This window comes from Suricata suricatta, chromosome 11 (assembly GCF_006229205.1).
Source record: "Suricata suricatta isolate VVHF042 chromosome 11, meerkat_22Aug2017_6uvM2_HiC, whole genome shotgun sequence".
Classification (NCBI taxonomy): Eukaryota; Metazoa; Chordata; class Mammalia; order Carnivora; family Herpestidae; genus Suricata; species Suricata suricatta.
Genome location: NC_043710.1, coordinates 37,627,705 through 37,639,893, shown reverse-complemented (window position 1 = coordinate 37,639,893; position 12,189 = coordinate 37,627,705). Strand labels below are relative to the sequence as shown.

Sequence of the window (12,189 nt, the reverse complement as noted above, 5' to 3'; positions counted from 1 at the left end):
AATTTTTCAAAGATTGTGTATACTTGAGGGATCATAGGAAGCTAATATTCCAGGCATAGTTAACTCTGTTTCTTCAGGGATGATTTTGGTGCATGTGACTTGTCTAGCATCCTATTTGCTGGTTTCCCTGCCCATCGGTAACAAAAGGCAGATGAGGAACAAGTTTTCTTGAGAGATTCTAACATTTCGGAGGAAGAGAATGAAATAAATGACAAAAACCAAGTTTGGAATTGCATTTAGATTCCATTTGTAGAGAGCAGTGCTCAGTAGTGCTGGTAGGAGTAAATGAGAGGAGCTTATATGGAATGGAACCATAGTCAGTATAGAACGATGCTGGGAGTCGGCATGACCCAGGTTGAGCCATTATATGTAACATACTGGCTTGAAATGATCTTGCTCGGATCGGAGATTGGCATGCTCTCCTATATGGGGAAAATACTCAAGACATGGAAGTATAAGTATGGTTGAGAAGGAAAAGAGAAACCACTTGAATTTTTAGGAAGTAGTGTTTGTTTTGCAATCAAGGCAGACTCTAAAGAAAAGGGGAAAGTGGTAATATTGCTCTCGGATTGAGTTACACTTGTGTATGTGTGAGATTACAGCAAAGTTCAATTTTTTGGTACCATATGCCTGAAGGCAACTGGAGTAGGCTGCATGGAAAGTGATCAGGAGAGAGCACTGGATTCTTCTCATAATGAGCTCTTCAGTGAACCTGGTGGTGGTCCAGAGCAGGTGTGAAGACAAGGTAACCTCAAATGTTTGAAGAGAGTAGATTGTATAGGACAAGTTACAAAGCAAAACTAGGTCAAATAGAAAAAGTGAGGAGAGATTTTGCAGCTCACACTGAGAAAGGATATTTAAGGCATCCAGAGCTAATTCAAAAAAGGGTTTTGAAAGATCACGTCTTGCCACTGTAGATGCACATAGACGGACTGGTGAGTCACTGCAAGGTAATTACTTATCATGACGTTCAAGCTTGAAAGCTTTTCAGATCAGAGATCTAAGATTCTGTGATTGCTGGTAATCACTGGGTGACCTAGGAAAGTGAAAAAAAGTTTTTGCTACTGAATCCCAATCTCACCTGAAGGCTTGGTTGCCTATCTTTACCTTAAAACACCAAAGTAGATTCCGTAGGTTTCATTCTGGAGGATCCTGTGCTAGGGAGAAAACTGGATCCTTGTATGAGTTTCCCTTGCCCTGGCCCCAACTCCCAGTAATTTTTCATAAGAGAGGAAACAGTGGTTTCCCAGCCTAAAAACTGTGACACTCTAGTGTGTGAACATGGAGAAACTGATGGGAGACACATGTAAGTGCATCGAAGCTCCTGATTAGATCTCCTGTAAACATTATGACGAGTCCTTGAGAACACATTCATTATGAGTGTTTCTGTGTGGGCTTGAGTTGAAAGCACACATATTTATGTACACCCGTGAAGTCCTGAGATACAGTTTAATGTCTCATTTGGTGTTCGTCAGACCATAGGAACCAATATGTCTTCAATTTAGAATGATTCCACCTCATGTTTAAAAAAAAAAAAAGATTTGGCTAAGAGGAAGTCAGCTGTTCTGAGCATTTTTTCTTTCTCCTACTTGGGTTGTTTTTTTTTTCTTTTCGCTAGTAGCTTTTTAGGACAATGCAACTGTATTAAAGAAATTACACCAAGTAACTCTTCTTTGCAGTTAAATTACGCAGAGACGAGACTGAGTCATTTGGAAAACTGCCATTGTGAGAAGACTTGTCAAGTGAGTGGACTTCTCTATAGAGACCAAGACTCCTGGGTTGATGGCGATCACTGCAGGAACTGCACATGCAAAGTAAGCCTGTTGGTAAATAAGTACTGTTTTAAGGGAGCATTTTCGCTAGTGATTGTGTAAGATGGTCTCGTAATATACAATGCTGACTCTAAGAAGTATGTATAATCTTTTTTCTAAGCTTCTACTTAGCAGTCCGAACAATCATGAAGGGAACCTGGAAAAGTGTCATGTCCTATATAAATACATAAAGTGTGCTTCAATTTGACAGCACAGTCTAACATCATCTTACGTTGTTATTAACACACTTACTGGGTTGAGTTTGAAGATTAGAGTATCAGAGGGAGGGAGGGACTCTGATTTTTCAAGCAACCTAGCCTTTGCCTCATTCACAACTTTTCTGTGCTAGAAAAAATTTTAAGAGGAGGGTATTATTAGTTTCTAGATGTTTTCATTATATTTTACAAGGTGTCCTTCATCTGTTTCAGAGACTTGCGAGACTGCCCTGGCTTTCAGGGTATCCATCATGTATACTACATCTGTTTCAGAGAATTCATGGGTACCCCCCAAATTAGTATGTAAACACTGTGCGGTTGAAATAATTTGATAAATATCTGAAGAATGCCATTGTTTGGGGAAAATACATAAAGGATTGTGAAAGCCTCAACAATGATTGCCAGGGTCTGCAAAAGGTGTTATTTATGTTCTTGTAAAAAAAAAAAAAAAGGCTTTTGTTTTCTGCCTAATCTGCTTAGCCCACATGGGCAGGTGGAACGAAGCCAGTGATGTATATCAGAAAAGTGATTGAGGTGGTGCAGATTCATATGGGCTGGAGAAAATACTTCATCTGTGATCCTGGTGTAGACTCGGAATTCCTCACACTGCCTCTCTTTCCCTGTGAGGTTTCTGGGATGAGATATGAGCTTCTGCAAAGGGAACTTTGAAAGGGCACTTCTGAGATTGCTTTCCCTGTCCTTCCTTCCTCAGAGTGGTGCTGTCGAGTGTCGAAGGATGTCCTGTCCCCCTCTCAATTGCTCCCCCGACTCCCTCCCCGTGCACATTGCTGGCCAGTGTTGTAAGGTCTGCCGACGTAAGTACTGACTGAGGGTCAGAGTGGTCCTCTGTGCTTTGGGATTTCCCCCCTCCTAATTTTCAGGCCCCAGCTGATGAACACCAATCACGTGAAGTCCCAGAAATTGATATTACATGTATGGCAAGAGGAGCTTCTATATTTTAATCAGCTGTAATGTGCAGATACTTTACATAGGCGGTTTTCTTTTTTAATCCTCATATCAACTCTAATTATTATTCTTCCCATTCTCTGCAGAAGGAACTGGTGTTTGAAAGTACTTGTCCAGGGTCAAACAACTGATAATGGCTTGTGTTGATCTATGAAGTCACAACTTCAAAGCTCCACACACTTTGGTCTCTCTCATTTTTTTTAAAAAATTTTTAAAAATTTTAGTAATTTTTGAGAGAGAGAGAGACAGAGCATAAATGAGGGAGGGACAGAAAGAGAGGGAGACACAGATTTCACAGCAGGCTCCAGGCTCTGAGCTGTCAGGATAGAGCCAACACAGGACTTGAGCCCATGAACTCTGAGATCATGACTTCAGCTGAAGTCAGATGCTTAACCAGCTGAGCCACACAAGTGCCCCTGGTCTCTCATAATCCGAATGGTGAAGTTAAGGCCAGATTTTATGTTCAGGCTTTCTGAGGTCTTGGCAAGATTTCCTGTTACTAAAAGGCCTTTGTTAGGAATTTTGGGATCAACTTCAGTTAAAATAGTGAAACAGATTTCTTCAAACTCGATTTTTGCAAGCTATAGGATTTAAAAATTCTTAGTTTTTGCAAAGGTCACTCATTTCAGATGAAATAGTGAAATGAGCCTGGAGACCAGCATCAAGAGTAAGAGCTGGCATTTAGAATGCTTGGTATGTGCCAGTTCCTATGTAAATGCTTCAATTCTATTAGCTTATTGACTCCTTACTGCAGTCTTTTTGGGTGAGAATTATTATCCCTGTTTTACAGGAAGCTTAGGGAAGTTAACTTACTAAGGTTGCAAGCTTGGTAAGTGACAGAGGTGAAATTTGAAACTACCTGGTGCCTGACTAAAGGCCCATTGTCTTTTCATCAAACTATAGGGTCTTCTGTAACAAGAGTTTAGATTAGCAATGCAGGATCCTATGGATAACATTCAAGGTGATTTCTCTACTAAGAATACCCGTTTCATGGGTCTTCTAACATAGTGGTCTAGCTTTTTGCTAAGAACAGCCTGTTTCCTAATAGGACAGTGGAGGTGGGGGATAGCTGGTTTGGTAACAGCAGCCCAAAGCTTTCTTGCAGGACTTTAGAATAATCATCCTCTTTATGGTTGGCCCAGTACATCTATTACCCTGGAGGGTGGTACTTGGAGTTGATCTCAAAAGAGAAACTTTCTTGTTTGTTTCAAGTGCTCTTGGAAGTCCTGTCTGGCAATATAGGTAGCTTAGGTGCTGAGATGTTGAGATGATACTTTGATCCCATGATGGAAAGAAAGGTATAGATTATTTTTTTTCAATCTTGATATTCTATATAACAGTCAATAGAGGAGGAGGTTGAAAAACTACTGTGAATTGGTTTAAATCATGTGAGATACTTTTAGCCAATTATTTTGAGTTTTTTGGATGGATCTGTGAACATGGGTCTCTTGGAAATTGTTTGGACATGAGAGTAGGTGAGTCCCTTGGCTGTTTGGTGTTTTAACCTTTTGATTTTCTAATTATGAAAGCAATGTGATTATTGTGTAACATTTGAAATCACAGAGTAAAGATGGAGAAATCTCCTAATACCACCATTTGGAAACAGTCATTCTTGAAATCTCAGTGGATTTCATTTTTTTAAATCCTATTTTATGTGCCATTGAGATCTTATGGTGCAGATAATATTTATCCTACTTCCTTGACTTACTATTATCACTTAAGTGTATCCCTGTGCTTTAAAGACACTGTATAAACTTCATTTTAATTCGCTTCATGGTGTTCCAGTGTTGGGCTGTTGCTTGTACAACTTATTTAACCATTCTCCAATCATTGGATATCTAGATTTCCCACTCTACATATTTTTTGTATTATATATTAAGATACAGTTCTCCAGAGTAGAATCAGTGGGCTCAAACACTGCCATTTTTATACATGTAATGTATATCACATTATTCCCTCAGTAGAAGCATGGGGCGGGGGGTAGTCACTTTTCTTGATTCCAATTCATTTGAGAGTTTTAAATTTTGAAAGATATTATAGAATGTTACCCAACTTTACCAGCATGTTGACATGTGGGCTAACTAAAACATCAGTATTTTTTTTTGCTTTTGTTTGGAATTCATAGCAGTTGAGCTAGGTAGTACCAATTTTTTCAGCAGCTCTGATTGACAATTTGATTGTAGGTTAACACAATGGTAATAAAAATCATGAGCATTAGTTAAAAAAAAACAGTAATGATACAAAGGACCTCTGGTAATGAAAGAGTTAAGAACCTCTGGCATAGAGGGTTTTAATTTCTTCATAGTTAAAAAAAATTTTTTTAATGTTTATTATTATCTAAAAAAATTTTTAACGTTTATTCATTTTTTGAGAGATAGAGCGTGAGTAGGGGGAGGGGAAGAGAGCCAGGGAGACACAGAATGAAGCAGACTCCAGGCTCTGAACTGATAGCACAGAGCCTGATGTGGGGCTTGAACCATGGACTGTGAAATCATGACCTGAGCGAAGTCGGATGCTTAACCAACTTAGCCACCCAGACGCCCCAATGTTTATTTACTATTGACACACACACACACACACACACACACACACACACACACACACCCACCCACCCACCCTGAGTGGCGGAGGGGCAGGGAGAGAGAGAGAGAGAGCAAGAGGTAGAGGGAGACACAGAATCTGAAACAGGCTCCAGGCTTCGAACTGTCAGCACAGAGCTTGACCTGGGACTTGATCTTGGTAATGGTGAGATCATGACTTAGGCCTAAGTCAAATGCTTAACCAACTGAGCCATCCAGGTACTTTCTTCATAGTTTTTAGCTGAAATACACATTGGGCAGTTCCTGCATGCCAGTCCCTGGAGCAGTGGTAAAGGAGCCCTCTCTGCTTCATGTGGCTAGGGCACTGTCAGAACACAGAATGATGGCTTGTGGGACAGTGCTGGGGGGGACCCAGGGGCCATTGGAAATCGGCTTGGGGTATTCCCTGGAGGAAGTAGAACCAAGCTCTACCTTTTTAGGCTTTTAGCTGATGACTGTGGTGGGTTGAGCGGTAGGGTGGAGCAGAGGAGAATGAGGATTGATTAAGCAGAGTGCCAATACTAATCAACAGAATTTCTAGAGGTTTCAAATACCTGCATATCAGAAAAAGGATAGAGAATATTTACTTTGGTTGTCCCTTTCAGACAAAATTTCTTAAGCTACTCTCTGAGTTTGGGTGGAGCAGTATTCTAGAAACTCTGAGGAAAGATGTGGATATAGCTCACACAACAGATGAGTACATAAAAGCAAATAGTTCTGTTGGCTGACTTATTACACGTTCATGCGGTTGTCATGGCCTCAGGAGCTGCAGCACATACTGATGGGGGCATCCGTTTGGATGTAGGGTCTCAGTGTACAGGTCTCAGTTCATTGGTTGAAAAACGTCCTTTGTCCTTCTGTTTTGATCAAAAGGCTCACACACTCTTGCTTTCTTCAAGAGCAAGGTAGCTTTCATAGTGGAGGTTTTGGGTCCTGATGCTATGCTGTTCTATGCACTCTTTCGGAGGCATCAGGAAAGACTCAGGAGAGCCTTGTAGATTCCTCAGTTGTGGATGTGCTGGTTTAGGAAATGGTGCAGGAGCTCATTCCTGGGGCCCCACTCTGACCTACCAAGTCAGTCTCCAAATAGTGGTGTCCTGCAGGCTATTTTTATGGTAGATGGGTTGGAGAAGTATCCTATGGAAGAAAGGAAGGATGATAGAGATGGACTCTGTTTGATAACAGGGTTTCTGTAAGTGACAAGTAGAAACAGAGCTGCAAGGGTGGGCAATCGTATTCCATTGAATTCATGTAGTCATTCTTCCTGAGGTTCCCTTCCCAATACTGTCCTTACCTCTGGGAACAACAGTCGGCACATGGGGGTCATTTGTTCTGTGTCAAGCACTGTATTGAGCCCTTCTAATGACCCACAGTCACAGTCCACACAGTCATCCCCATTTTATAGATGAGTTGAGGCACAGAGACATAACTTATCCAAGGTCTCTCAGACTCGGAGCCTAAGTAAAACCGAGGTGGTCTCTGGCTCCAGAGTTGACTGATGCTCTTAACTCATCCCCTCTCCACCTGCTGTCCAGGGAACTATAGGTACCACGTTCTTATAACAGTGTATTGTGGAACATGCACACTGCAAGAAGCAGGGGTAGCACCAAGAGGGGAGTGACTGACTCCATCAGAAATGTGTGTGTGTCATAAGACCTTCACCAGGCAAGTAACAGCTGAGGAAGGTGTTATCAAATAGGAGTTTGTCGTGTAGACAAGATGGGTGAGAACACACCTAACAAAGAGAATTGTGTGTGCACACTCAAGGAAGCAGACATTGAATTGGTTTTTGTAGTCAAAAGCAAGATTTGAAGGCATCATCAAAGCAATTTACAAAGGCTGCTGCATCGGGAAAGCTGGAAGCAGGGTACCTGGGCAAGGGATCCAGGCATATTCCAGGTAGAGCTGATGAGGCCCATAGGCCGGCACTGCCTGGGAGATGAAAAGGAAGAGATGAATGTGAGTGATGGCCAAAAGACTGGGCACGGCATAGGTACTCCATAACTTTTTTTTTTCTTTTGTATGAGAGCGATGAATCAGGGACAGAGCATCTATAAGGGGGAAGTTGCCCAGTTTTGAACAAGAACCCATGGGAGACTCATAGTGTGATTAACAGAACCAAAGCAGGTGGTAGGCATAGTTCAGGGAGTGATACATTCTGTTTGGCATGTGTGAGTTAGAGATGCTGGGGGGACAACCAGTGTGATGTGGGCATCTTGCTCAGAGAGGTGGTATCTGAAGCCAGGTCTGCGAATGAGCTCACTGAGACAGGAAGGATTCTTGGGCATTCAGCCTTTCTGATCTGCCAGTATCCTTTAAAGTGCCGTATGGAGTGCTAATGTTGATATTCAAACCCACTGATTGCCAAGGGACAGCCGGGGTGTGTGTAGGGTACGAATACCTAAATAAAGACAGAGCAACCTAATTCCATATCTGACAGGGGTGCCAAGTCCCACCTGTCCATTGTTTATTCAGTGTGCACCCAAATGGCAAAAGCATCCAATCATTGCACTGGAGAAATTAGGTTCAGGTTTGAAGGGCCCAGCATCTGCTGGTGCAAAAAAATACAATTGAATAACTGTTTCTCTCAGTCCCCAGTACATTTGTTTCTGACATCACAGAGAAGTGTGCGTTGGTGCCAGGTTTCAATTTCATGGTCATACACTGTGAAATATCCTAGTTTGCATGTCCCTGGTGTGATATGAAGGACTTCAGTATCCATTTACATTTCTACTCATACCAAAAGCTGTTGGAATGGAGTCCCAAATGCCCCAGCCAAAGGCACTGGAGCCTGACTCACCTTCTGCCTGAATTTCCTCAGACATCAAAAATAAGCACTTTGGCTATAGATCAAGAGGTTGGATAATGAGAATTGATGGCAGGTGTATGGAGGGCAGTGACAGGGAGGGATACTGTCAGAGAAATGGGGGTGAGTGTTGGAAGGCAGGGATATTCTCGTGACCTCCTGTGGTGATCCCAAAAGCTGTCCTAAGATAATTTCACAGTTGATGCTGTAATCATACACACATCCTGACCAGTGCCAGGGCTGCAAATGGCTGAGGCATGTGGCATCATGTTGATATCGTTTGTAGCCCTGAAAGCGCCCTGCTGTGTGAGGACATAAAGTTTAGTGGACACTTAATGTTTATACGGGACTGGTGAATTTGAGGGATGGATATGTCCCTGTGTATGGACATATTCCTGTCTCCAGACAGACTCATTCCAGAACTCCTGCCAGGGGAGAGGAATCAGGCAACTTTCTTAAAGAGCAAGTGTGCTCACACCATTGTGTGTGTGGGGGGGCAAGGGGCAAAATGAGGAAGAAAACTCTATTTCTTTGCTTCCCATTTTGGGACAAGAAGCAGATGGCAGATTCGACAGCAGTGCATTTAGCAGAACTGTCACTCTGACCTAAGTCATGTTGCCAAGACAGCAGCAACTGCCTTTGGGAGTGTGGGAGTTTACTGGACAGGAATTCCAAGCACTCGGTGGACCTCTGGTCTCCCTGTTCAGGTATATTGGGGGAATACACATAATCATAAGGACCAGTGGGCCATGGTCGCCTGATTGATCTAGAAAATTGAGCTATAAAAGATGGTCCTGTGTAACTTTTTCTTTGTGAAGGAGGGAGGAGAGGTTGATCGAGAAAACTCTATTTTTTGTTTTCAGGAACAAAAGCAGAACTTTTGTATCTGCTTTTAATGTTTGAAAGGGCATTGAATAGCAGAATTCTTATTTGGGAATCAGAAATGTTGACTTTTTTTCACTATTATAGGTACATTAATTCTAAAATTATTGGTTGTTATTAACAGTAAGCCCAAAGAGGCACTGAGCTTGAGGCTGGAGATAAATTAATGAAATAGATGGAGGCCATCATGGAGGTTTTAGCTAGCTGGAGATGTGTGTAACGAAGTGGGCAACTGAGAGAAAATGTGAGGAGTGCTCTGTTGGAGCTAGGTCCAGAGAATAACACAGTGCAAAGTGAAGGCAGCTCACAGTGTTGGAAGTCAAGGAGAGCTTTGTGCTGGAAGTCAAGCTGATGGGTACAGAGGATGGGTATTTGCCAGGGGGAGGTGGATGTGGCTGCCTCTTCCTGGAGAATAGTATGTGTAGAAGCAAAGGAGAAGCATGGCTGGGGCATGTGTGGAGGTTGAATGTTTGGGAGGGTGAGTGAATGTGGAGAAATTGGTGAGCTGTGAAACTTGAGAAGTAGGGAAGAGCTACACGAATGGCTTTGCTTGCTGAATTAAGGGATTTGGATTATATTCTGAGGGCATTTTGTGACCCATAATGATTTTTAAAGCATGGCCTCGTATTTGCAGTTAGCAAAGTATTGCAGTTAACAAAATACTTGCAATTAAGAGAGGTTAGAAAGACCCGAGGTGGTGGGGTGTGAGTGCTGGGGTAGATAAAGGTGCTATTCACAGAAAGGAGATCCTAGACTAGAACAGATTCAAGGTTGGTGTGGCTTGTTGTAGGTCAGGTTCCCATAGGAAGCAGACTCTGTAATGGAGATTGGCATGTCCTTTGTTAGGAACTTCTGTAAGCATCTGTTCAAGGGTAGCAGTGAGATAGTGAAGGAAGCAGAATTGGCCATATCAGGGGATTGAACTGTAATGCAGTTAAAAAAAAACATTTCAGTCATTCCTATAGGGAGTTCTGGAGCTGGAATGACCTTTCAGAGAGATTCCTAGTTGGGACCAGGGGCCAGAACTTTGTCCTACCTTCATTGTATGTGGGCTGCCCCAGGAGAACATTTGACCTTGGATAAGGTGTCTCCTTTCAACTAAGGACAAGTCTTGGATCACTATTCAGTTGAGACGTTGGTCATCAATTGTGCCAGCAGCTGTAGGAATGAGTCCTTTGGCCATTGATGAGAATCTGGGTAGCATATCATAGCATCCACTACAGAATCATGATAAGTATAACCAAATCTCTGGGATTTCCTCTATTTGTGGCTAACAAGAGGGATAGATAAGTTGGTTGTGAAGTATGTGTATATTTAAACATTCCATGAGAGTTGGAAGATTGTAGACTAAGAAGCTACCAAAGTTAGTTAACTTGTTTTTAACAGATGCAGCAATGGAGACTCAGAGGTGAAGTGTTTTTTTTTTTTTTTTTTTTTTAAACAGTGAGTAGTAGAGACGTCTTAGAGTGCATGTTTTCACTTACACCTCTCCTGAGACTAGGCTAGAAGGATCCTCCTATCTTCAGGAGAGAGAGTCATCAGGCCTTTGCTTTCCTGTTCCTGGAAAGTTTGATATAGCTGGGGAACTAGGTGGAGACACATTAGGGTCAGATCAAATTAACATATTCTGCACTGGCTTAAAGGTGGGTCAGCAAATTGAGTTGAGGACTGAGTCCCAGGAGAATCAAAATTGAGTGGTGGGAGTTCTATTGATGTTTTTAACTTTACTGTAGAGCCTGTCTCTATTTCATACCCTCCCTAGGGGCCTATAAAGCTCACCTTTACAAAGGCCATCTCTCTAGTGCATTGATAAATACAAGCCAAACCAGTAAAGTACTTCTCAATGGGTTCTGAACTTCATAGGAACATAGAGTGTGAGGACATGCATTTCTTGATCACAAGGTGATCACATGGTGGCTGAGGTTCTGATGAACAGAGCATGAGTCTCCTTTCACCCAGCTGTTTATGGCTGGAGCCTATGAATTAAAGCTACTGCTATTGTCTTTTATGGTGAGATGACAACCATTATATTGTATATCCTTCTGTTGATGGAGTTATGGCAAATGTAATGATGATGGCCATTTGATGGGGACTCAGTAGTTGTCCCTTCAGTCTTCCCATGACTTATTCCAGACAGATTCCTATTCCTGTTGCTTAGAATCAGAGAGTCTGTCTTCTGTGGAATCTATTGAAGTTGGATTGCTCCTCTGAGATCAATTTGTTGCATAGCCTGATCCATTTTTCTGTTTTTGTTACAGCAAAATGTATCTATGGAGGAAAAGTCCTTGCAGAAGGCCAGCGGATTTTAACTAAGAGCTGCCGTGAATGCAGAGTAAGTTTCCATCCTAGGATCCCCATCCCTTGGCGAGAATTAACAGATATATAGATTGGCTTAGATGGGGATCTGGAGTGAAAGATGTTGGCCTGAGTGGGTCTCTGAGTAGTGGGCTGCTGTCTGGGATGGGAAAGTCCTACCTACTGTCATTGTGTGGCTGGGTGGTAGTCAGCTGTGGATCAGATAGCCTTGGGAAAGACTATAGAAAGGCGTGATAGGGCAAAGGGAACCAACAGCTACTATGAATCAGGGAGGTTGGCAGGTGGTCCTGGGAAAGAGTTTTGAGTTGATTTTGGGGAAATCAGTCTGTGATGTTAGGTCTGGATGGTACCAGCTCTATTCCACAGTGTCTTATGTATTGTGAGAAAATGCTTATCTCTTGCCTGCCCCAATCTGTCCATTTCTTGAAATAAGGTGGGTAGAAGCATAGATCTGCAATAATCACTCAGCCAACATACCTTGATCTACATACTAGCAGCTACATACTAGCCTGGTCCTAGATTCTAGGTATATAGTGGCAAATACAACAAAGTCCTGTTTTTATAGAACTTGCAGTCTAGTGGGGGAGACAGATGACAAGGAAATAAATACACAG

The 12,189-nt window shown here is 42.3% G+C and overlaps 1 protein-coding gene across 3 annotated transcripts in view; it reads left to right on the top strand.

The window, feature by feature from the left end:
* The window catches only part of NELL1 (neural EGFL like 1), an 890,650-nt gene that overhangs the window by 201,039 nt on the left and 677,422 nt on the right, over positions 1–12,189 (top strand). For all 3 annotated transcript variants that reach the window (XM_029914487.1, XM_029914488.1, XM_029914486.1), the window contains exons 8-10: positions 1,680–1,814; positions 2,739–2,841; positions 11,518–11,591. In XM_029914487.1, the coding sequence (XP_029770347.1) occupies positions 1,680–1,814; positions 2,739–2,841; positions 11,518–11,591 (312 nt within the window). The remainder of the gene's footprint in view (positions 1–1,679; positions 1,815–2,738; positions 2,842–11,517; positions 11,592–12,189) is intronic.